We start from the raw sequence: 27699 nt of genomic DNA, 5'->3' as shown, positions 1-27699 counted from the left end.
TATAGAAAAGACACACTACAGGACCACAAGAATAAATTACATTAACAAACCGAAATTTGATTTCAAATTGGCTCATGTCTTCTAGAAAAGTGAACAATATACAAATACACGAAGCTAAATGATGGATAGGTGAAGGCAGTTATTTCCACGAAAGTTATTGAATTAGCTAGTAAAGGCTTAGAGAAAATTTGATGCAAAATTATATATTCAAATTCAACTGTCCATTATATAAACATTCAAATATTTTTAGACTCTTCAACTATTCAAATTGTGAATAAACAGCCGATAAGTTTGGTGGAAAATAAAACCATCGTCTTGATTTGTACAGAAGTGGATGGAAATCCAAGGAATACTTCATTTGTATGGTATAAATCAAACACTATCATTGGGGCGACGGCGAACTATTCCATTAGTGAAGCCCATGTAGAAGACGCTGGTAATTACACCTGTAAAGGATCAAATGGTTTTGGAAGGAAAAGTGAAGCAATAATAGAGGTGTTTGTTTTATGTGAGTACATTTTATTGGCATCATGTTACTATGAGTGCAGCACCATAACAGGAGAGACTCGTTGATTTGCATGAAGGGGTAATGCATACATAGTAGGATACGTTTGCCCTGTCGTAGCATCATGCCTCTCTCCTTCTAAAGAGGATAGGATTGCTTGAGTTTTTGTTTTTTACTTGGATTGGTATCTTCAGTCAGTACAAAAGCATTGACTAAAATACTGTTGATCTGCTTTGGCAATTAAGTTAAACATCTGTAAAATAGATTATTCAAAAGCAAACACTACTACGAGGAGTCAACTGATGATTTCAGTTAGTTATGTTACTTTTTGTTGAGTTGTCCCTCTGATATGTTTGCTATTGACAATTTATCTCTATCAACTACAGTTTTCATTAAAACACACATAGGATAAACATTGTCATTCAAGCGAATAACTGCTATACGACATGGAATGGAGATTTCAATCAAATTTACATATAAGTAAACTGCGGTCTTGCTTTGCTAATCTATTAAAAAAATACAGTTTCTCTTTAACTGATTAAGTTAGCCCCAAAACATTAAGATGGTAAAGCGTTTTAAGGGCAGTTTGACAATTTTGACTTTATTTATTAATCGATCTTGCCATTCTGATCATTTTTGTTATGAACAATTATTTTTGCCTCGTAAGTAATGTCTGCAAACAAACCCAACAAACATATCGTTCATTCACTAATTAGTAGATTTTTTTCAGATTATCACATTTGTCATTGTTTTTCTTCTCCAGAAAAAGTCCAGTTTATAGTTTTTTTCAATATAAGGATTTTCGTTTTTTACCCGAAAAATTTACCTCCAAAAAGGAACGCGAGCATGGCTTGGAATCGTCTTTCAAGAGTTATATCTCCTATAATTAGTCTACATGATTTTGGCAATATGACTTGTTTAAGATATTACATATTACCTTGCTGGTAATATTTATATGTACAGTTTCTCTGTATTCAACATAGTTACTACAAATTATACAAGTATTGGTAAAACATGTTATGCATGAGCAATTACAGGCGTATGAAGTATGTCGACGATCACTGTAATTTGACTTGTTGTACATCTTGATCTGCTGATAATTTTTTTATTTTTTTCTCTCTATAACACAAATATTAGATTCAAGCAAATTAACTCCTTAAAGAGTCGACTGACAATTGTAGCCGTTTGCAGTAATTTTTCTGTTGATAATTTTTTTCATCTCGCTATCGCAAATGGTTTATGCAAAATAACACTAAAATGAATAAACATGATTGTCATTCAACGACAATTATTCTTTTAAAGAGTCGGCTGAGGATTTAGGTAAAGCTTACTTTTTTGTAGATCTTGTACTGATAATTTTTGCACTAAATTGTCTTTTTTATTTAATCTAGAGTTTTAAAGATAATAACCAAACTTGCTATCAACTGGCAAAACTGTCATAAAAGGTGGTATTGGAGTTTTTGGTAAATGATAGAATTGTATCATGCTTTGTCAAAATGTAGTTTACATTGTGAAATGTTCAAAAATATAATAAAGGTACTAAGTCACCGATCTTGTTTGCAAGGTACAGATGAAGAAAAAATTACACTTTTTGTAACAATTAAACAGAAAAGCATTAAAATGTGAATAGATGAAAAATGAATAATTTAATTTTGAAAATAAACAAGAAGAGACCTCTTTTAATATGTTTTAAGAATGTTAAAGGAAAAATTGGGTCACCGCACGTTATTCCTGCTATAACATAAAATAGAGAAAAAATCCTGTCGTTTTAATGTTTAGATAATAGCCATAAATATCAAACAATTGGTTAAAAATAACATCTATCAGTAACAACTCTGTTGTTAAAACAGACAATAGGTGTATCTTGACATTGTAACATTACTATCCTTGCCAGATTTTTCTAACTCTTTAAGTAACTGTAGTATACCGATGTTCAAATATCGTAAATCGATTAAGTTTACAAATTCAAGTTACACACAACAACTGATTGAATCGCATGGACTCCAAAATGAGTAAAACCGGGTCGACAGTGTACGCCTTTTCTTGCATTTATGCATCAACCACCATTCAAGATTACAAGATGTCACAATCAGCAATGTTAATTTATATTATATTTCAAAACTCATGTTAAAAAAAGTATCAGCGATGATTTTCGAACTCACCTAAAGCGTTGCTGATGTAAACCTATTATACACATTTCATAACGATCTTACAAGAAATCTGGGTGTCAGAGTGTTTATTATTATTTTTTTTAAGTTGCATAACTTATTTGAAATATTTGATCAGCAGTGATTTTCGAAGTTGACCGAGAAATTGCTCATATAATCCTTTGATTTAAGTTTTAAAAAGTATCTAGCAGGAATTGTGCACTTGAGGGCGAGTACAATGCATTTTCTTTATATAAAATTTTGATTTCCAAAGGACATAACTCCTGTTAAAAGTGAATTACACAATGGTTTCATCAGGTGCAGAATCTGATTATCGTTCTATAGAAACTCGGTTGGTCCAGGGTTTGTGGAAGAACTCTTGTTCCTTAATTTGTAGTTGTATGTGTAACGTTTTTTGTTTGTCATTTGACTTTTGAAATTTGAATTATCCCTTTGATACCTTCTTACTCTTTTACACTTTCAGTTTTGCAACAATCTAATCAGTCATTTTATTACAAGACAAGACAAGACAAGACAATTTATTACAACTTAGGCTCACGTTTGATAACAATTATACATTAACAATTTCATAATTATACATTTGCAAGCAAGCAAGACAAACAAACAATAAATAAGTGATATTATTCAGATAAGCATAATAATTCGTAATCATGTTTACTATTGCCTCATTTACAGATTCACCAATAGTTTCTGTATCATTTGCTACGAATTTAAACACGATAGCGGAGGATAATACGGCTGTGTTACAGTGTACTGTACAGAGTAACCCACCTCCAAATATAGTGTGGACGAGACATAGAAGTAATACAATATTGCATAGTAGTAGTACTGTGTTTCAGAGCAACTTAACCATTGATAATGCTAACTGTTTTGACACGGGTAACTACACGTGCAAGGCAATGAACATTATTAACAACAACGAATACACCACTATGAAAGATATTGAGTTGTTTGTCGAGTGTAAGTTTTGTTTTTTAATTTGTTTAATTATGTTTATCTTATTGATCACATTTATTAATCAAACACGCATCAAACACAGCTTTCGAATAAAGAATGGAAATGGGGAATATGCCAAAGAGACAACAACCCGACCAATGCGCAGAAAACAGTCTAAGGCCACCGATTGGTCTTCACCGCAGCTAAAAAATCCCACACCAAAAAGTAAAAATGGGACTATTTTATGCTGAGGTTCAATCGCAAAATATGTATATCCAAAAAGCACTTGGAATTAATCAACTTAAGTAATGGCATGTCAGGATTAAAGCAACACATTCCGACCGGCACAACTCCAGAATGAATGAAAATCAAAAATCACCATCAACTGAATGCCAATTCTAATGAATCCGTAAATTGTGAACGAGGAACTAATTTAAAAGTAAGATGTATTATCATAAAGTGGTTGATATAAAGAATAGACGTCTTGACTATTTGATAGATATATTAGAAAGGCATAGTAACACGTGTACGTCAATGTGACGCGACGGTACATAATTCGCAGTATATAGTGAAGGTCATGTATGTGCAGTATTTACGACATACTTGGGGCCGCACAAAAGTGAAATTAGCAAAAAAATATTAAATTACATTGAAATGAATTATCAAGAAAATAAAATAACTGAAATATTTAAGCATCTTTCAAATGAATAAATGTCCATGAAAAAACTAAATTGAATCTCGTTATTTACACATTAGCTTTGTGACATGTTTTACTTGCACAGTCTATATTGTCCACATCAATTTTATTCTTAATAAAATCACTATTTCAACTAACTTCAAGTAGGTAAAGTTTTGTGATTGGTTGTGATTGGATGTGATGTTGGTCTATTTTTAGTCCGTATGACGGCTAATCTTGCTAGTCCGTCTCCTCCTACATGGAGTTTTTAAACAACGACTAGAGTCCATTTGATCCTCGGGGAATCTTCATATATCTGTACGACGTCACCAATGCTGATCACCTATTTTGTATTCCCTGTTTTACAATGATTTACTCGTAGAGATGTTAAGTACTCATGATTCTTTTTATACCAAAAACTCTGAATAATGGTAGTATTGACAGACAAATTACTACTTATTGATTGTCAGGGTTGAATTAGTTTTCTAATTTGACGGGTTTTTGAATCTAAATCGAACATGTACTCATCTGTTTGCTGAATTTCATCCGCCACGTCTTCATCCGAACAAACTCCCACAATTTTATCATTAAGATCTTTTAGAATGTCCTTTTTCTGTAACACGAAATCTAAAATAGCTGTCATTTCCTCATTTTCTATTTCGGAAATTTCTCTAATGTCTCCAGAATTCTTCCAAAGTCTTGTAATTTCTCCGTTGTGTCCGGAACAAACGGCTTTGTATCCACTTTCCATTCAGTTCAAGGCACCATAATATCATAAAGTGGTTGATAGACAGAAAGACGTCTAAACTATTTGATTGATGTATAAGAAAGCCATAGTAACACGTCAAGGTGACGTGACGTTACATAAAGCGCGGTACATAGTTAACATCATGTGTGCGGTTTTTACGACAAATGTGGTATGATTGTCAATGTTGCAAATATCCACAAAAAGAACAAATAACGTAGAAGTTTACAACTATAGGTCACCGTTCGGCCTTTAACAATTATTAAAACCCATACAACATTGTAAGCTATAAAATACGGAAGCCCTGGAGTGTCATGCAAAAATAAAATTACAACTTGTGCGCACGAGTTACTAACTTGTGCGCACAAGTCACACAACTTATGCGCACGAGTTACACAACTAGTGCGCACGAGTTACTAACTTGTGCGCACGAGTTGTACAACTTGTGCGCACAAGTTATATGTGTTCTAATTGACATGCGCTGATTTTGCTTAGAAGACTTATGTATGGAACGCCGTAGCTGCCTAATGCGAACATATGTTTATATATGCACATAATTTTCAATATCTGCAGATACTTTTTCTTTATACGCACATACTTTTCCTATATATGCACATAATTTACTGTATATGCACATACTTTTCCTACATATGCACATAGTTTACCCTATATGCACATAGTTTACCTTATATGCACATACTTTTCCTATATACGCACATAGTTTACTTTATATGCACATACTTTTCCTTTATATGCACATAGTTTACCTTATATGCACATACTTTTCCTATAAATGCACATAGTTTACTTTATATGCGCATACTCTTTCTGTATAATATGTTATTCAGGTCGCAGACAGGGTATCTAATGTGACATTCCCGGCTTAGGCTTTATATTCCCTGAGCCGAAGGCGAAGGGTATATAAAGCCTAAGCCGGGAATGTCACATTATATACCCTGTCTGCGACCTGAATAACACATATATTACAGATTACCCTTTTATGCATTTTCTAGTAATACTTTTTGTTGAATTACAGATATACAATACCAGTTCGTTTACTCCTCTTCAGTTCATTTTTTTCTGTATCTCGATGAATACATTTTTTTAATCGTCAGAAATAGTTTTGCAAACAGTATTTACCGTGCAGATTCACTGTTTGAGAAAAAGTAATTTTTCTAATGTACTTTGACCACAAGAAATATTTATAAACCCAACCTCATATATTTCGCATACGATACGAAAAACATTTTATGATTTGCAATCAAAACATTTTTTTTTGTTAAAGTATACATTGTACTTGATAATGAAAATAAGTTTCAGTCATATGTTTGTTATTTGCTTTTTAAATAGCTTGATTTTGAATAAAAACCATATCATTGAAGAATACCCATCATTTTATAACCTATTGGAGCCTCTGACATTCTTTTACCGTTTTGTGAATTACGTCACATAATGTATTGTGTAGTGTATTTGGAGAAAGGGGGGAAATATATAAAATAATCAAATACAGACTATTTTAGAAGCTGGCAAATTTTATAACATATTGTATCAACAACAAATTGTAAACGTAAATAGAAGCTTTTAAATGAAACGAAGTACTGCTGTGTTTGTAGCTGGCATAACTGAAAGGGTAGAAGGTTGTTGGCCACGAACAGAGTTTGTGATAATTTCACCCATTACTTGTTTCTTTCTGCTTGAAACACGTTGGTATACGGCAACAGAGGATTCGGATTGATGGCCTGTCACGGACATTATCTGTGCCATTGAACATTTTCTTCCGAGAATGGTTGCGCCTGTTGCTCTAATAGAGTGATTGGTGTATGTTGTGGACAGGCCTACTTTATTACTAAGTGTCGACAAGAAAGATGATAATGTGTCTTTTCCTATAGGACGTTTTGTATACCAGCATTTATCATTGGAGTTGAAACTTTGTTTTGGATATTGCCAAAGTCTATCAGAACCTGGATGCAACTTTGAAAGGTAGGTTTCAAAATTTTTCACCAAACAATATTCAGGCATTTCAGAATCTTCAGGCATATGCCCAGACACTTTCTAATGATCGGATTCTCTCTTATCTTTTGTCATTTCATCCATCTTCTTTGGAATATATTTTTGGCCAGTATTTGCGTAAGTTTTGACAACGATCGTTTCCTTTGTCATGGATTCTATATTTTCATTTGCTCTACGGCAGAAATATAAACGAATGTTCATTTGAACACGGTTTGCTAGGCCAAATGGTGTACTTGGGTCCAAATAAATGCTATTATATAGCTTGGTAAGATCCTCAGATTCTATTTCAGGGTAGTGAGCAATGTCCCCTTTACCAACTGATTTTATTTCTGCTTTGGCTGTTTTGAAACATTCATTTGCATCTGTAAACTCTGTGGTTTTGATTAAATCAAATTTTTTCAAGAAGGATGGACTTTTCATATATCGGTTTAATGCATGCCTTGTATAAATTAAATTGGTAGATTTATACATTCCTCCTTCTTTTGTGCGGGCATCCATATAAAAATGAGAAAGTGTTTCAGCAAGTCTGTGAATTGCAAAGCTTTCAAAGTTTGTGTCCATGTTTTTTCCCTTAAATATGAGCGAATTAAATTTGATGCACCCTTATTTGCCTTGACTGTGTTTAGAGGAACCAAATTCTGTTTTTTTGCAATTACATCTTCTTCAGAATGAAAAGAGCAAACCGCTTCATGTTGCCTTGTTTGGTTGTTTTGTTTTGCAGACGATGTTTTGAGTGCGCATAAACGGGAAACTATTAGTTTTGTTATTTTATTCAGAAATTTTTTAATATTTATTTTTATTTCCAAAGTAGCTGATGCATAAATATAACTAAAATTTATATTTATTAGAATATAATTGAAATGTTTATTGCTGAACCGTAAAAATAATCCGCCATTTTTTTGATATTTCTATTGACATTTTTGGGGTTCCAATTGGGGCAAAAAAACGTCGTATATACCCCCGCAGTTTCCTGAATATATACTGACATCTCCGTGCTGTTATCCAGTCACAAAACTCGACACATTTGTAATCCGTAATATATATATATCTTTATTATATATATATATATATATATATATATATATATAATAAAGATCAATTTTGTTACATCTTGTGATCCGTTTATTTGGCAATCGCTAGTGGCAGTCAGCAGTGTTTAAGAACATCCGTTGTTCGACCTGTTAGTCAAATGCGTTTTGTTTAAATATACTTTTTCACTTTTTTGGTCTTTTGGAAAATGTTTTCTGTGCTGTTTTTAGACCCCTCTACCAAGAATTTGTTTTGCATGCACACGTATAAAAAATGCGGTTTTTATCCAACGCAATCATAGGTTAAACGTTGTTTTCAATTTAGACTTATATATATATATGAACACAGTTTACTTTATATGCACATACTTTTTCTATATATGCACATACTTATTCTACATATGCACATACTTATTCTACATATGAACATAGTTCTTCATGTGGATACTTTTCTCAATATGAACATAGTTTTTCAATGTGAGATAACCATTCATATGATACTTTTCTGTTGTTTTTCAGACTGAAATAAGGGTCCCAATACCGTAAGAAGAATGTTTGATAAATATTTCTTAAGGATGTATGTTGCTCAGTTTAAAAATAACCAACTTTTAGAATCATTTTTATACTACTGCAATTTTTGTTGGGTTGTATGATGGTATGGCGCTGTTGTCTTCATCTGTAGTCACTTGTTTTACTTGCCATAACTTTGTATGAGTCGATTTGTTTGTAATGAATTTTAACACAAGGTTTCTTACCTCTAATGGAACGTTGGAAATGATTTTAGTGGTTGTCCCAACTGTTCAGTGATAAAGGGTCAAAAAGCATTTATAAAACTGCCTATTTCTTTACCAATTTTAATGGGTTTTTAAAGTCTTCAGTATAGACCTGAAAATGTAAATTGTTTTCTATTATTATTTATGTGTTTTAATGCCCCGCCGCTAGTCGAATGGGGCATTAAGTAATACCCTTGAACGTCCGTCTTACCGTCTGTCCTTCCATCTGTCCATTTTTTTGTGCACTCTAATTTAATTTTGCCTCTTCCTAATTTGATGATGCTCATACACAATGGTAAAAACTATAACACGCAGACAGAGTTCAATTTTGGGCAGTAAGTCACTTGCTGTTCTACAGGTATGCTCTATCATAACTAGGAAAATTTCATTTTTTTTCATTTTCGCACTCTCATCTTTATCCGAATTTTCTGAAAATGTAGACGGAAAACAAAAATTGAACGGTTAATTTTGCAAATCATAATTCAGAACTGCAGCACGTCATACCCTTAATGATATTCTCACCATTTTTAAAGCTTTTCAATGCGTATACATTTCATGTGGAACAGATAATTAAATATATTTTTTTTATATAATTTAAATTCGACAAATCTAATACATCTTGTTTGCCTTATCTACACCAAACCATAAGTTGTATATCTGATCATTTTTCCATTTTCCATTTTATTTAAAAATGCATAATCATAGAGGTCAAATAGCTTTTCATCTGCGGGTAACTATGTTCAGAACATGGTCGTGGTAGCATCATTGAATTTGAGCATGTATTTGCTGTTGGGAAGAAACTAAGGTCATCTCTAACAGGAACAAATTCAATTGAAGGTTATTTTACAAAACCCAAAAGGCTCCTCTGATGACCCTGTCACAAATTCCATTCTGTTACTCATTGACATTCCTGCTCTTCTTCCACCTGTTAGATGTAAAAATCTATATTTAATCAATTGATCTCAGTAGCTATGTAAACCATTAGCAAGCATAAAATTAATTCAAGGTTGTTTGCTGGTCATGGTTTCGATTGTTTTGTCATTTTTCAAAATACTCAGTTTGTATCCACCTAAATGCTGTAAAATATTTAGCATGCTAACACCCTATTTTCTCATTGTGGTATTGTTTTATGCATGATAATGAACCATTTGAGAAAATGTTGTAACATCTTTGTCATTTTTTTCATATTTTAACAAAGTTAATTACTTGCCTATACAAAGTAATAAAAATTCAAGAGAAACATAACCTCCCCCCTCCCACTGCCCCCAATTTTCAAAAGTGTATAACTTGAAAATGAGCACATGATCCTATCAATATTTTTGTCTCTTTAAGGTAATATAAAGTTACCTATCAAATTAATAAAATGCCCATAAGGGCCCAGCTTGATATGACTACAAATGTAGAACCCTGAACAGTTTGAGCAAGTATAGCCTCGTTAAATACATTTGACATATCTTCATTTGGATTGTGATTAAAATTTTGATAATTGGCAACTTTCTAATGCCATTCGGAAATTCAATGGGCCATTCTTTAACACTCTTTATAGAAAATTCTATTCTAATGGGTCATTTTCAGTTGTAGTGTGATAAATGACCAATTGCCTCCTCTAATCCTAATCACAGAATATATTCCAGACAAACATGTATTATTTACAAAAGAGTGGACATATAGTTGACCTTTTGCTTATAGTATCAAAGAAACAAACCAAACCATGAAAACTTAATATTGACCAATGAACCATGAAAATGAGGTCAAGGTCAGATGATGCATTACAGACAGACATGTACACCTTACAATTATTCCTTGAACCAAATATAGTTAACCTATTGATTATAGTATCTAAGAAACAGACGTAACAAGGAAAACGTAACATTGACCAATGAACCATGAAAATGAGGTCAAGGTCAGATAAAACCTGCCAGACTGACATGTACCACATATAGTTGACCTACTGCCTTATAACATCTGAGAAACGGACCTAATCACATAATCTTAACCTGGAAAACTGATCCATTAAATGAGGCCAAAGTCAGGTGAACCATGTCTGACGGACATTGCAAGGAACCCATATACCAAATGTAGTTATAATCCTATTACTCAAATAAACTCATCATAGATACCAGGATTGACATTTTGTATTTGCGCCAGACGCGCGTTTCGTCGACAAAAGACTCATCAGTGACGCTTGAATAAAAGAAGTTAAAAGGCCAAATAAAGAACGAAGTTGAAGAGCATTGAGGACCAAAAATTCCTAAAAGTTTTGACAAATACATCTAAGGTTATCCATTCCTGAGGTAGAGAAGCCTTAGTATTTCAAAAATTCAAAGTTTGGTAAACAGTTAAAAAGAGTGAGAAATTCACATGAAAAAGAAACTATAATTTTGTTCAAGCAGTCGCTGTACCATTTAAATTAGGTCAAGGCCAATGGACATATGACAGACGGAAACTTCGAAACATAAGGTATCTACATACAAAAGTATGAAGCCTCCAGGTCTCCTTTCTTCCTAAATATAAAGCTCTACACAAATAGTTTACGCCGTCGCTGGATAGTAGTACCTATGTCTCACTCTGCGACTTTTGTCGCAGGCGAGAGAGAAACTAAGTAAATCACTTTCCATTCTCTGTTAATAGATTATTTACACAGAGGCAAATTGCATACTGCTGCTACTAGTGTTTTAACAAAAAACATAAAATTACAATAAAAGAAGAAAGTGTCTGAGGACACGAATGTCCCCGCTCAAGCTTTTCAATTTTCCAAGTTATAAAGGGGCATAATTGTAGAAAGTGAATTACTGCCCAAATTCGAACTCTGCCTGTTGTGATTCTTAACATTGTGTGTGAGATTCATCAAATTAAGGAAAAGGAAACTTAAGTTAGAGTGCCGAAAAAAAAATGGACGGATGGAAGGACCGACGGAAAGATGTACGGTCAAGGGTAATACTTAATACCCCATTCACCAAGCGGCGGGGCATTAAAACACAAATTTAAATTTCTCCGTCTTTAATTGGTCCCTCCTACTACATCATTATAGTAGAAAACAATTTACATTTTCAGATCTATACTGAAGTCTTTAAAAACCCATTAAAATTGGTAAAGAAGTAGGCAATTTAAACTATGTTTTATAAAATGTTTTTTTTTACAATTTTTGAATCTTTATCACTGAACAGTTGGGACAACAACCACTAAAATCAGTTCCAACGTGCCATTAGTGGTAAGAATCCATTACAAATCGACTAATACAAAGTTATGGCATGAAAAACAAGTGACTACAGATGAAGGCAACAGCGCCATACCATCATACAACCCAAACAAAATTTGCAGTAGTATACAAATGATTCTAAAAGTTGGTTATTTTTAAACTGAGCAACATACATCCTTAAGAAATACTTAATAAACATTCTTCTTATGGTATTGGGACCCTTATTTCAGTCTGAAAAACAACAGAAAAGTATCATATGAATGGTTATCTCACATTGAAAAACTATGTTCATATTGAGAAAAAGTATCCACATGAAGAACTACGTTCATATGTAGAATAAGTATGTGCATATGTAGAATAAGTATGTGCATATGTAGAATAAGTATGTGCATATAAAGTAAACTATGTTCATATATAATTCAGCTGATCTGTAATATTCCATCGTCATGCCTTATATATCATGTACTGTGTTACGACGCTAGATAAAAACTGACGAGGAAAGGTAACACCCGGCCACCGAAAGCTTGATTTTTGTCGAGCCTAGTTGGTCGAGTGGTCTAGCGAGCTTTTATATATATATATAGAAAAAGTATGCGCATATAAAGTAAACTATGTGCATATATAGGAAAAGTATGTGCATATAAGGTAAACTATGTGCATATATAGGAAAAGTATGTGCATATAAAATAAAATATGTGCATATATAGGAAAGGTATGTGCATATAAAGTAAACTATGTGTATATATAGGAAACGTATGTGCATATATAGAAAAAGTATGTGCAGATATTGAAAATAATGTGCATATATAAACATATGTTCGCATTAGGCAGCTACGGCGTTCCATACATAAGCCTTCTAAGCAAAATCAGCGCATGTCAATTAGAACACATATAACTTGTGCGCACAAGTTGTACAACTCGTGCACACAAGTTAGTAACTTGTGCGCACAAGATAATAACTTGTACGCACAAGTTAGTAACTCGTGCGCACAAGTTGTAATTTTATTTTTACATGGCACACCAGGGCTTCCGTAATAAAAGGCCACGAAATAATAAATGTAAAACAAATTAAACGAGAAAACTCACGTTCTGATTTTTTACAAAACAATAAACGAAAAACAAATATGTTATACAGGAACAAACAACAACCACTGAATACCAGGCTCCTGAGTATGGACATGCTCATACAGAATGTGGCGGGGTTAAATATATTTCTGGCGCCAAACCCTCCCATTCACCTGTAACATTGGCGTAAAAGTATACTATACGAACAATTATTTAACTCAGATGAAAAGGGCTTAACTCATCAGAATAATACAAAGCACAAAAACGCAAATATACAAATACAGATCTGAAAGTACTAGCAGTTACTGAAAACACAATAACAACTAATAAAAGAATCATGTATCTTTGACTAAAATATCAATCAGTACACAGCCAACATCAAAAAGATTTAGTGTACAGACGTCATAAACAGACAGAAAAACATGACCTTGTGAAATGCCAAAATATAGGTATAGACAGATTAAAGAACCGTGAATGTAAAAATGTCTTTAAAAATGGTATTTGTTTGGGTTTTTATTTATATAGTTCTTTTCAAAAACATGTGAGATGAATCGAAACAACTAACAAGGTGGACTAGATTACACATACGAGGTAAAGCAGGACTAACAATGTATGTGTGTTTTTTTTTCAAATATATAAGCGTTGTCAATTCTCGGAAATCTCGACGCCATTACACCGTTGTTTTAACATCTGTTCATAATTAAAAATCAAAATAGGCATTTCTTTTAATGAATACTTGTTGTTCTCATTATTGTTTGAAGGCACTATACTTGCAATGTTTCGTCCTACCGAAGTCTCTATGCGTTTTCAAAAATGAATGTGATAAAGAAATTTAACATGTTTCAGAAGCAAATAATTTTTTGAGTTTTACACTTTGTATATTACAGGTTCCCCTAGGCGATACAATGGTGACGATGGATCCCCAAATCCGAGAGTACTTGCAATCGGGGAAAACCTTACGATATCACAACACATTATTGCATTTCCGATGGGCATTACTTCATGGATATTTAAGCATGATGAAAATTCACCAGAAACAACAGTGTATTCGTCTTTCAACTGTAGTACATATAATGTAACCAATCATCATATCTGCTTTTCGAGACATAATTTAACTGCAACTAATTTTGGGTTGTATTCAGTCGTAATTGTGAATGATGTAGGTAAAGCGACATTTACTTACAATATTATTCCCGAAGGTATGTCAACTGAATTATCATTGCTTTATCGTCTGTGTGATGGACGCCTTTTGATAATTGCCAGACGAGTTCTTTTCTCATATATAATCGAAACTACTTACTGGGTTTTCCACATTTGATCAAATTTTTGACATCATTTCAATTTTTTTTTTTAGAAAAAATAGTTTTACCTTACAAAGAGCAATTTGAAATATAAATAATAGGTAATGTGTCAAAATTCAAAAAGACACATATCCTTCAATGACGAGAGACAAAGGTGTTAACAACTACTGGTCATTGGATGTCAGTAATGACTCGTAACACAAAATGACAATAATGTTTTAGCAATGGCACCTTTTTTATTCCCTCCACCAAAACTAAATTATTTCAACAATTACGAAATGAGACGACCTTCACATTTTGCATGATCACGAAAGTATATATTTTCCTTAAACATAAAGTATGGTAGAAGACGGGAAGTATGCATATAAATTAGACAATAAAGGTTGTAAGCCTAATGCAAATTGTTGTGTGAAAACTATCTAGTGAAAGTATACTTTGTACTTGTTCGTACCTGATATTCAATAAACGGCTGTTAAATTCAGACAGTGTCTGTCATCCGGGTGTTTGATTTACAAAAACGACACCAATGCGGGTGTAAATACAATTCTAGAATCCCTAATTCGCATCGATTGAATCAGCATTATAATTTCTCAATAACAAAAACATCTAAAAATTAGTTTTGAGTTAGCAAATGATATTTTAAAAACATTACCTTGAATAAATGTAATATGTTTACCATACATATAAATCTATCAAACGAACATTTTATACAGAACTACTTTATTTATTAGGTCCACCAAAGCAACCAACAAATATTTTAGTGGCATGTGAAATAACATCAATGATTGTATCATGGCGACCAGGATTCAACGGAGGAATTAAACAATCCTTTAGGGTGGCATGGTTGAATATTAGGACAAAACAAACAAAATATTCATCTGAGATCATGGATTCCAACCCGGAATCGACTAAACAGTATATAGTTAAGTCTTTAACTCCAGACACACCGTACATCATATGTGTAGAGGCTACCAATAAACATGGTATTGTAAGATCAACAGATAATGATAACTGTACAACAGGATCAAGTATGTAAAATTATAAAATTATTTCTTTAAATAAGATTTGTGGACCTATAAAAAGACAGAATAAATGATAATTACTCGGACGCTTTTTCCTAATAGGGACTTTAATACTATGACAGTGTTGAAGCCATATGGTGCGGAGGTTTATCTAAAAAACCCTTAACCATTATAACAATAAAGAGATGTTGAATGATTGCCAATGAGACAACTGTACACCAGAGTTAATGTAAGCAATAACAGGTCATCGTACGGCCTACAACAATGAGAAAAACACATACCGTATAGTCATCTATAAAAGGCACCGAAATAAAAAGTGCAAACATTTTAAACTAGAAAACCAATGGCTTGATCAATTACAATTGATTGTACGAAAAACGAATATGACACATGCATAAACCAACAAAAGCCACTGACCTACAGTTTGTATACTCTGGGCAGGCAGATAAAAAATGTGACAGTGTTAAAAATGTGTGTCAGCGCATGGTAACTATATGTTCTTCTTTACTTTGTCATAAATAATTTAATGGTTTTGAACGGCAATTCTGATATAACAGATTTGTATTAATGTATAGTCAAATAAACATGCCTGGCGATTTATCTGTGGACAGAAATGTGTTGAACAATTTTGGGTCCAATTAAATTGTATAATATTATATAAGATACCATTAAGTCATAACTGATAACGGTAGAAATTTAGAAGTGTATATCAATGATTATATCTATACCACTCATTGAAGCAGAGATGTATTGTTGTGTGTTTATTCGAACATCTGAATGAATGTGAATTCCTCATTTCTTCTGATTACAATAAAAGCTAAATAGAATATCGGCATGCGGAGACTTTTTTCATACAGTTTCTTATATCAAACATGGACAGATCCTCATAAATCTATTTATAATAGCACTTTAAGGGAACCCTTCCTAAACTATGCAATAGTGCATCTCCTATTTGTATCTTTTTTAATTCAAATAATTAGATTGGGTTTGCTATATCAAAACATGGATGATTTTCAAAAAAAGACTTATAAAAGTTTGTAAATTTTGTATCTTGTATTTTCTAAAAACCATTAACTTAATGAATTACAGTAAACTATTCGTGTAATATCAATATGCATCTTTTATCATTTTTAACTACAAGTCACAGACTTTTGAAACCAGTTTGCATTGGAAAAAATGAGAAGGAGAAACTTTCCTTCGCCAACAAAGGTCTCGATACCACTAACTTGAGCAATATCCTTCATCATAAATCAGTTCAATCGAAAATACCTCCCTGTTTTAAAGATCAGTCTGTACCTATCATTTCTTATACCTATACTAAAACACTAAAATTTTCAATTACAAACGCTTTTTGCAGGATCTCAACATTGACGATTTCAAGTCTAAACCTCCTGATTGCACCTGTGCTAGTTCCCCATTCATATATAATCCGGCTACATAAGTGTCCTTACAAACAACGTTATATTGCCGGGTCTTTCAAGTACAACACAAAATCTCTATCTAAATTATTAACATCAATTTTATCAGCAATCAAAGCCGGGCTATAAGTAATTGTAAAACTACCTATTCTAGAGGTGGCGTGAATCAGATGTAGATACTAAAAAATTCCAAATTTTTCATCTTGCAATAGAATTAAAACACTTGACTCGTCTACACTTTACACAAGTATTCCCTATTCCAAACTAAAAGACAAAATGAAAGAATTAGTCATGCTTTATTTCATAAAAAAAGGCTTACGAAGATACACGTTTCTTGTCTAAGGGAAGAATAAATCGTAGTTTGTAATAAACACAAAATTCTCTGAAACTGAAATTATCAAGATGCTTGATTTCTTGTTTGACAACATATTTGTTACGTTTGGGGGACGTGTTTTTCAACAAACAATCGGCATTCCTATGGGAACGAACTCTTCTTGCCGACTTGATTCTTTATTCATATGAGGCTAACTTTATACAGGAACTTCTTATGAAGAAAGAAAAGAAGTTAGCAGTATTAACTTTACTTTCCGTTATATAGATGATGTTCTCTCACTAAATAATTCAAAACTTGGTGACTATTGCACGCATCTATCCAATCGAACTTGAGATAAAGGATACTTCAGATACAGTTAAGTCTGCCACCTATTTTAACTTACATCTAGAAATTGACAATGAGGGTCGGTTGAAAAAAAAACTTTACAACAAAAAAGGAAGCTATTAAACCAAGAGTTCCAAGTGGTGAAGTTGAAATCATCCCTACGTAAGTTTTACAGATGCCATCATGAGTTGGTTGACCGTTATGGAATATTTGTTTCACAGATGATGACGAATATGTTCTAATTGTCGTAACTACAATCTCGTCCCCTTTTCCGTGAACGTGACCTACCGAATGAGACATATCACCGGGTTTTTATTTAGAGTAGCAACACGACGGGTGCCACATGTGGAGCAGGATCTGCTCACCCTTCCGGAACACCTGAGATCACTCTCAGTTTTTGGTGGGGTTTGTGTTGCTCAGTCTTTGGTTTTCTATGTTGTTTTGTGTATTGTTGTTTGTTTGTTTGTCTTTTAAATGTGAAAAAATTAATAAAAATCAAGTAGCATGATTTATAAAACAGCAATAAATGAAAGAAAAACACCAACCCCCACTCTGGAAAAGGCACATACAGACGGGATAACAAATATTTGTAAGCGCTCAAATTCTCTTGGTGTAAGAAAATAGCATAGAAAAACCATTGGCATTGACTCGTTAGAGTATGCTATAAATTGTCATATCTTATATGCTATAAATTGTCATATCTTATGTATTAGAGTTGCAAAACTATATTTTGTCGGCTAAAGGTAGTGAGTGAAATATGTTACATCAAAAGCATCAACGAATACATCAATCTTTCAGGTTTATTTAACAGTCAATCGAACAATTCTTTGGTCACGAGTGTTGCTGCAGCCATAGGAACATCAATATTCATATTACTAGTCGCAAGTGTTGTAATTTTTGTTTTGAAGAGGAGGCGGATGAAAAATAAAAAAGGTAAAACCGCTCAAAAGATATAAAAGCACAATAAATTATTTTATAGTATTTTCTTTCATCTTCTCTAGTTATACTTTTTTCTCATTTTGCATAATTTTGTTTGTTTGAATAAGTAAGGGCGTATGATACAACATTCTATTGATATGCTATTTTGACAGATCATTTCTACTGCTTTAAATGGTATCATTCCTGTCAGAGATAGCAAACTATCAGAATTAATCATATTTTGTTATTGTAAAGACTATGTTATGAAGTTGACAGAGAGAGAAACCATTTTGCTTGTGTATAAATTCCATAATGTTATGAATATAAATTTTTTTCTTGTGTCACCTTCAACTTAAAATATATTTTATATGCTGGTTCTTTTCCTGAACAAAAATTTTATCTGTTCTCTAATTTTATATGGTTGAAAACTATTTATGAGAAATCAAGTTTTTTATCGAGCCATAAGGCTAAACATAATTACCTTTCAAATTTGTTTTCTGATTTCAGAAAACACCAAACTGTATCAATCAACCCAACCTGGTACAAGGTATGTAGAAACTAATAAATCAAATATATAGCAATTAAATACTCTTTCTAGAAGTGCATTAAATGATGTTTTCATACACTATGTTTGACATCGTTATGTGCAATTTTCTCCAAGTACATGTTCAGACGCCGATGTAATTGTATATATTGCATAATTTCTAATCAGCATATTTATTATTTTGAATTTATAATCGGTAGTTACATGCTTAAGCTTTTCTCATCACTCGTCATTAACTTTTACAAAAAGGTTCTCCACTCAAACTGCTGGGCCAAATTTTACCAAACTTGGCCACAATCATCATTAGTATATTTAGTTTAACAAATGTGTCCGATGACCCTGCTTGCCATCAAGCATGGCCGATACAGCTAAAAATAGAACAACATCTTACAAGGCACAAACGTTCAGTATGATGAGATCTACATATTGTCTATTTACTTCAAAACTGTCAGAAGATTTCTTATATGGGTTATTGCCCTTAAATGCTTGCCTTATATTTGAAACAAAAATACTATAATTATAGATTGATAGAAACTTAATTAAGTAAATGTGATCAACAATACAAGATCTACAAATAAGTCCACATCGTCGACATCATCATAAGGCACCTTATTGTAATTATTGCCCTTTAATGACGAGTTTTATCATTTTTTTTGCGTTTCTGCCTAATGTTTGAAAAAGCTATTATAGATAGATAGAATCTTAATACTAGTAAACAAAAGTGATCAGCAAAACAAGATCTAAAAATAAGTTAACAGTTTTAAAATCATCTAACTACCCTTTATTGGAGTTATTGCCCTTTGATAATGAATTTACCATTTTTTTTTTGTGTTTTTGTCTAATATCTGAAAAAATATAATAGATAGATAGAAACATAATTAAGCAAAAATAATCAGCAAGACTTGATCTACTAATAATTCAAATAGCCGATATCATCAGTTGACTCCTTGTAGGAGTACTTGCTCTTTAATGACGATTTTACCAATATTTTACGCTTTTTGCCTACTATCTTGAAAACTATAAAAGATAGATAGACACTTTAAATAGCGAAAATAATCAGCAAGACAAGATCTACAAAAAAGTAAAATTTTGATGAAATTTTTGGTTCACTCTTTATAGGAGTGATTGCCCTAATTGATATTTTTTTTACCAATTATTTTGTATTTGGGCAAAAACTAAAGAAAATAGAGAGAAACTTTAAACAGAATAAAATTTATCAGCAATACAAGATCGACAAAAAAGATCTTTTTTCATGAATTCTATTCTAGTCCAAAATGTTGACAATAGTCCAATATTGAAGATGCTCATAGACCTAAGTGAGCGACACGGACTCTTTAGAGCCTCTAGTTTTTTTGCATGTTGCGTTGTCACTTGTTTTAAAACTTGTTTTTCATGCTGCTGACAAACAGACGTTTTTTAATATCTTTAAGATTTATTCCAAGCTCTGAGCAATGTAAAGTACTTTGTCTATAGTGTAGACAGATGTTTACTTACGAAGATAGTATTCCTCACTGCATTAAATATTTTTAAATGTTATGCGTTGTTTTTTTGTTGTTGTTTTCTACCAGATTGTGTCCCTATTCATGCTATTTAGCTTCTTCAATTGTTTTGATCTTGCGATGCGGAGACTACATGTACTCATAATAAATTACTATTAATGATTTGCAATAATGTACAACTCAAAAACTTTGATCAGATCAATACATGACCGTTGAAGGTATATTGACCGATGGACGCAGTCAAGTTCAATGCTTCGTTGAATTGAAGCCAAACAGTAACAGCTAGAAATTCAAATAGTTATATGTACATTACAGTGTCTACCATGTGATTAATGTGCATGGACGCAGTAACTATACCATCACTTGCGTGTTTGCCATATATATATATAAGTATATCAAAAAGTTAAATCACAAAATTACTGAACTCCGAGGAAAATTCAAAACAGAAAGTCCCTAATCAAATGGCAAAATCAAAAGCACAAACACATCAATATCGTGTGCATAAAAAAGTCTTTTGAAGCAAGAAGTAAAATAACAAAAATATCGAACTCAAGGAAAATTCAAAACGGAAAGTCCCTTATCAAATAGCGAACCGAGATTTTTTCCGTACTGTCAGGATACTATTAACGCAAATGCTACACACATCTTTCAATGATAATTTAAGTTCTCTTACTTGTTTTGTTTAATTTGAAAGAGTTTGTACAGTACCTGAAAAAGAATATTCATACTATTTTGCTATTGACGAATATGTTTATTAATACTGTCAATACACGCTTTTAATATGAAAACTGTTGCGACCAAAGGTATAATTTAATTTTACCGAATCATTTTTAATAATCTAATCATGAATACTAATTCCATGTCTGATTTTGGTTGATAATTGGTTTTGTAGTCGGCAAAGGACAAATAACGATGAACATGATTATAGTGAACTCCAAACAAAAAGAATGGGTAAGTTATAATCGATACGTATTCGCTCGCCTGGCTCCAATTCACAAAACTACAGCTGTGAAAGTTCAGAATATAACACGACAGACGAACTATCGGTTCCAAGTAATCTACTCACGTAAGGGGATATGATAAAAAAAATAGCTGAAAAGACAAGATGTCCAAAATAATCAGAACGGCGTAAACCTGTTAATAAGAAAAACAAACGGAACACATTAAATACAGAAGGTTATACACACTTATTAAGTTATCTGGGAAATCATTAGAGTGAAACCTGAAAGATCATAACAAAATAAACTGGTAAATATTTTCAATGTCTTTAGATGTTAACATTTCCCTTTACTTAAAAGTATAATAACTTCATATTTATCTTGTCAAACGAACTACACTGCTGAATCAACTTTATTCCCAAGAAAGTAGTCAAAAGTTTTTCTTATTCTAATAGGCTGTGCAAATAAAATTGAGAATGGAAATGGGGAATGTGTCAAAGAGACAACAACCCGACCATAGAACAGACAACAGCAGAAGGTCACCAACAGGTCTTCAATGCAGCGAGAAATTCCTGCACCCGGAGGCGTCCTTCAGCTGGCCCCTAAAAAAATATATATACTAGTTCAGTGAAAATGAACGCCATACTAAACTCCAAATTGTACACAAGAAACTAAAATTAAAAATAATACAAGACTAACAAAGGCTAGAGGCTCCTGACTTGGGACAGGCGCAAAAATGCGGCGGGGTTAAACATGTTTATGAGATCTCAACCCTCCCCCTATATCTCTAGCCAATGTAGAAAAGGGTTGTTTCAAATATGTGTACTTTAGTTTGATATGGCATTATAAAGAACATAATGCATATTTTAGATACCGTTACACGTAAAGTCTATCTCATTTGAATAACAATTTGATCATCAGATCATTGACAATGTTTGTAAATTCCAACATCATTTTCATCTGACAAGATAATAGTCACTAATATGGATAAGTATTTTTATAAATGTCTCTATAAATAAATATTGACTCTTTGATTTAAAAAAAAATACAATCAAGCATGCAAAATATATACAAAATATGCAAAATCTTTGCATACCCCCTCATGCCAAAAAAAAAAAAAGAAGGAAAAATCAAACTTAAAAAGATACCATACTTAAGTCTATTTTTTATCTTTTCGAAATTAATCTTCACATCTACGATCGAAGTTCACTACTTAAATCTCGAAGATTATACAACTGGTGCAAATTTTATATCGATTACCAAAACAGGTTCACTTCGATTGTGAAATCGCAATAGTCGTAACTCTGTTTAAAAATCGTTATGCGAAACATTAATATTTGGACGAATTCCCAAATTACGGTAGAAAAAAAAAAAAAAAAAAAGAAATCAGACTTTTTGTTTAGTTTTCCGCATCTGCAAATTTCTTTTTTTCTTCCGGTCTCGTTTGTAATGAGATTTTGAGTAAAATATAAATATAGGAAGAAGCACAATAACAATTTCATTTTAATTATTTTTTTATATGAAAAAAAAAGTTACCTGATGATAGCGTTTCTTTGATTACATTGATGACGTCACAACAAAATTTCCTAACAATAGGACCAACGTCAGAAACGTTTTCGTATTTCCGTTTCTTTTTAACAGATTCTGAGGTTGAAATATACTAGAATTTTAAAAAAAATGTATACAGACTTCGTCTCCTTTTACAGGTAACGCCTGTTTCATATTAAATTATTTTCCTGATCACCTTAATTTCCACGTTATTTGTACCATTGTCCATTCCAATCAATTAATCACTAACTTAATGCTTATATCAATTACTATTTACAGACAGTAATCCTGACGGCATGCAAGCAAATAGGTAATTATGATAATATTTTCAAACGATACCAAAACAAAAGTAGTTTACTAGTATAATTGATAAATACGTTTGAATTTAAAAAAAAAGACCCTTTTGATCATACACAAACATCTATTACACATATATACAAAAGAGTATTCAACGTGTAAAAATATAAAATTTCATAATATGAACAAGAACAAACACTCTAATATGACGAAAACGTTTTTTTTTATCGACTGATTGTTGTTCGCTTAATGTCCATTGTCAACTACTTATACATTAGAGAACGTTTACTATATAAACATGATAAAAAAGTATATATTTATAATAAATATAAACTGTTTTGATTGAAGATAGCATGAAAGAAAAAAAACGACTCTACCTAACAGAAGCAATGATATTAAACTGTAAGAAACAGACAGTTGCCAATTTAGTTAAAGAAAGAGGAAACTCATGCAACATTATTATTTATATCTTTTCATAGAAAAAATCTATTAAAATTATTACTTTTAAAAATGGTCAAGATTCAGAAAAACTAAATTTTTAAGCTTTTTTTTCCAGAATAGATGGTAAAGACAATTTATAAAACGCATACGATTCATATAATATAATTTTAGCAAGTTATTATGTTTCGAAATTGATTTTGATAGTCTTATTCAAGTTAACTTTCAATATATCATGCAAATTAAAGCATACGTTTCACTTTTTTAATGTAATTAATTTTACTTGAACATTGTTAAAAAAATATCCAAATCGAGATTTTATAAATGATGCGTTTAATTTTTTTAAAGCTCAAATACTTATGAAGAAGTTGGAAGAATAAACGACGGACAAATTTATCAAAATGTCTGCAAAAACAAGAAAGGTATGAACTCACTTTCATTTTGTTTTAATGAGGGATTTGTGATTTTAAGGATTGGTTATCATCTATCCACATCTGTCATAAAAAATTGAAAACAACACGTTTAATAATTTCATGCGTCCGAAGCTCTTTTCTGGATTTACCTTCATCAGGAACGCTCAAAGCCAAACATTTGAAATCCGAGGGATGTATAAGTACCGAAACAGTTGCAGAGCTATATGACAAAAATACCTAAAACAAATAGCCAAATCCATCTAAGATCAACTTTGCCTGAGGGAGTTGAAACCTTAGTTTCTTTATAATTTCAAAATTTATAAACGGGCAATTTTAGAAAAGTTTGTTATAAATCATGTCAGTACCGAAGTACTGACTACTATGCTGATGATACCCTCGGGGACTGATCTCTATTTTCATTTATTTGATTAAGACCTGTAGTCATGAAAAGCTGCTTTTGCTATAGCTAACTCTGTTTTTAATATAAAGTGTATTCTTCGAAAAATAGGGAAACTATTAAATAACATGAATTACCCAATGGCATCCCTGAAAGAGCCATGATGAAGGTTCGTAAACAACTAGATGTCATGTACTCGATGAAGGGTCTCTAGATGACCTGTAGCAATTAAACATCGTCCTAATCCAACATCCCCTCATTAACATTGGCAATCTAAAAGAGAGGGGAAAGATACCAAAAAGACTTTCAAACAATTAATACTAATTGACGTAATTTGCATAGTTCACATGAACCTATTGAATGTATTGTCAATTTGTTCTCGTCCTGAAAATAAATGAATTGTTAACCATTTATCGAGTTTCATCCAGGTTTCTTACATGGATTCTCTTATCTTTTGATACAATATGGTCAAATGATCTGATCAATTGGTTTTATATTGCAAGAAATAAAGGAGGATTCATGAAAATTATGTATGGGCTATATCGAGCCGACAACAAATTAATGGCAGTATAGTCTTAGAAGTAGATTAACAAATAGTTCTAGATTATTCTACTGTCTTTTTATTGTTGTTGTTAAGAAATAAGAAATAAAAACTTTCCAATTTAATACTACATGTCCTTAAAGGAGATTTTGCTAGTTCACTTTCATTACTACCGACATTAACTTCACAAAATGTAAATGTGTTAGTTTGTTATGGAAATCAACATGTATATTCAATTTGTTTTATACTTGAAGAATTTCCAATAACATGAATAGACTAATGTTCAATGTTTTCTTTGGTAGTTGAAATAAACAATCAAGTTCTTATATCGAAGAAAGACAGAAAGCACAAAAAAATCAAAGAAAAGTCTTGTTACATTCCACAAAACATTGCAGAGATAATGTCACAGTTGAGCAATATGAACCCGACCAAAAGCATCATGTACACCGTTGGGGTTCTCCGTCCTTGTTCTAATAGTAGTTTATGTCGTACATGTTATTACAGATATATGATAATTCATTTATAAGTCGTAAGCGAAAACAGGAAAGGGTGACGTTGGTAACGACAAATGGATAATAAATTAGATACTAGTACATATATTCGATAGGCATATATTCTGTCGCAATGTTGAGTTAAAATGGTTTTAAATTATTCAAGTTACAAAAATTGAAAACAGTATTTCTGGTATTGTGACATGTTAAAATAATTCTTCATTTTGTAGTTCTTATTGATGTTAGCAGTTTATGGAAGATTCATTCTTATATCATTCTTTATCGTTATTTTATTTTATCGTATTTTATCTTTTCATTGTCAATTTCAGAGCCAATGGAGATACACGATATATCACCTTTATATGCAAATATGAACATTTAAAATGGGAATGGTGTACATTTTGAAAACATGTTACTTGTCTTCCTTCTCGTATTGCATTGATTAATTATGCTATCCTGCTACATATACAGCTGTTAAATAAAACAACGTGAATAAGCTGTCAATCAAATGTACAAGGATGCAATTTATTGGAACGTCCTATAAAATGTTATGTGATTAAAAATATATGAATTCATAATAAGCTTCAAAACATATATATTATAATATGATAACTGTTCAATGCACCTTTGCAGTTTTTTTAATGAAGCGTTTCGAAAATAAGTCTATATACAGACACAATAGATATTATTATATGCTGCTTTTAATTAGCTATACCATTATAATCGCTAGAAATTTGGTTTTGCAAAATTATTTCAAAGTTACATATATTTTCATTATCATACAATTATAAGAGATAACACATGTTAAGAATAATATATATTTATTGGCGAAGTAAGATCACGGCTTCTGTCGGTTACCAACCCATGAACAAAGGGTCTTTGGGTAACCGTGAATTAAAATTGCAAATCAAATCTTTAAAATAGAATAGATAGTTAAAATTGAAATAAAACTAAAATGTAGTGAAATTATGAATTAATAGTGTGCTGAATTGAACCCTGGCAACAGATGTCCAAATCAACATGAGAAACTACGTTTGAAGTGTAAATGAAGATTAAATGGATTAATGTTCTAAATTAAATAATAATAAATCCAGTTTATCGGTACTGGTGCAGCCTATAAAGTCCGCCGTCCATGACATCTGGCAACAGACGGTCATAACATCATCTTTGATTAGTGCATTATTATTGTCAATACATTATCACTTCACCATATGGAGGTCATAGTTCGGTTATTTGTGTTTACATAAACACAAACAGATCCAGAAGCCGTGACAGGTTTTCTTTAAAGTTGAAGTATATGTACAGACAACACACATAAATCTGTAAAATAAAAACAAAACAGCAGTATCGAAAATAAAGGGAGAGGCTGGGTGGGTATCAAGTAATCATGTTTATACTAAATAAACTCAATAATCTGACCTTTAATCAATATAAATCCTTGAAGATAGCGTTTGCAAAATTTGTGATGAGGAGTGCAAGAACAGTTAATTTATATGTAGTGTAATAAATTTAGACATGCGCGTCTGCTTTGACCCGCTAATGAACTATTGCTGGTCTTCCTCTGATAACGCGATTTAATGGTCGAGTCCTTTAAATCGAATTATATTGTCCCGATTTGGCATTTTTTATCATATTTATATATTTTGCTTTTTTATATGTGCTATAAATATTTTTTTTTCTAATTCTGACCAGATTTATCATTTTCCTGACCTATTGTTTTTTTTTTTTTAAATTTAAACAACGTGTGATTCGTTTGATCTCAGTTCTTCATTGGAAAATTTCGATTATGACGTCAAATTTTCTTGCTTTCCTCTGAATTTCCTATTGTGACGTCATGAAAAAAGGCTTCCATGCCTGATGATATCACACAGAAAGAACACATCTTTTTGCAGATCATTTGGAAAGACGGATTGAGTTTTTCTGCATATCCTTTAAAAATCGTTATAGAAACAGATTCCACCAACATATATCGTGCAATACGATATTTATCCACTCTCGAAGGTTAAGCTTTAAATATTTAAAACTATCGGCGAGCCTCGCGTTGATAATTCGAAAATATAATTGTCTCGAGTGGATATATATCGTATCTCACTCGATACGGTTTTATAATCTTTATTTTAAATATAAAGTACAATGTAAATATAACAGCAATAAACTTTTATATGCTAATA

At 32.0% G+C, this 27699-nt stretch overlaps 1 protein-coding gene across 1 annotated transcript; it reads left to right on the top strand.

Annotated features, from left to right (window-relative positions):
- Positions 1-256: 256 nt before the first annotated feature.
- Positions 257-27699, top strand: LOC127703030 (uncharacterized). Its single transcript, XM_052207411.1, has 10 exons — positions 257-508; positions 3349-3633; positions 13993-14304; positions 15138-15434; positions 18303-18437; positions 18930-18969; positions 21358-21416; positions 23231-23261; positions 24035-24108; positions 25858-27699. The coding sequence occupies exons 2-10, from the start codon at positions 3573-3575 to the stop codon at positions 25908-25910; spliced, it is 1062 nt and encodes a 353-aa protein (XP_052063371.1). The 5' UTR covers positions 257-508; positions 3349-3572; the 3' UTR covers positions 25911-27699.

The sequence above is a fragment of the Mytilus californianus genome, unplaced genomic scaffold, assembly GCF_021869535.1.
Source record: "Mytilus californianus isolate M0D057914Y unplaced genomic scaffold, xbMytCali1.0.p SCAF_5, whole genome shotgun sequence".
NCBI lineage: Eukaryota > Metazoa > Mollusca > Bivalvia > Mytilida > Mytilidae > Mytilus > Mytilus californianus.
Note: the sequence above shows the minus strand (reverse complement) of the source record. Positions and strands in the feature narration are given on the sequence as shown.

Bases quoted from the DNA above. Each gene is read 5' to 3' on its own strand.
- LOC127703030 (XM_052207411.1), top strand. From the start codon at position 3,573: ATGAACATTATTAACAACAACGAATACACCACTATGAAAGATATTGAG. The intron at 18,438-18,929 runs GTAAAACCGCTC...TTCTGATTTCAG, and splicing joins GCGGATGAAAAATAAAAAAG to AAAACACCAAACTGTATCAA. The intron at 24,109-25,857 runs GTATGAACTCAC...TGTCAATTTCAG, and splicing joins TGTCTGCAAAAACAAGAAAG to AGCCAATGGAGATACACGAT.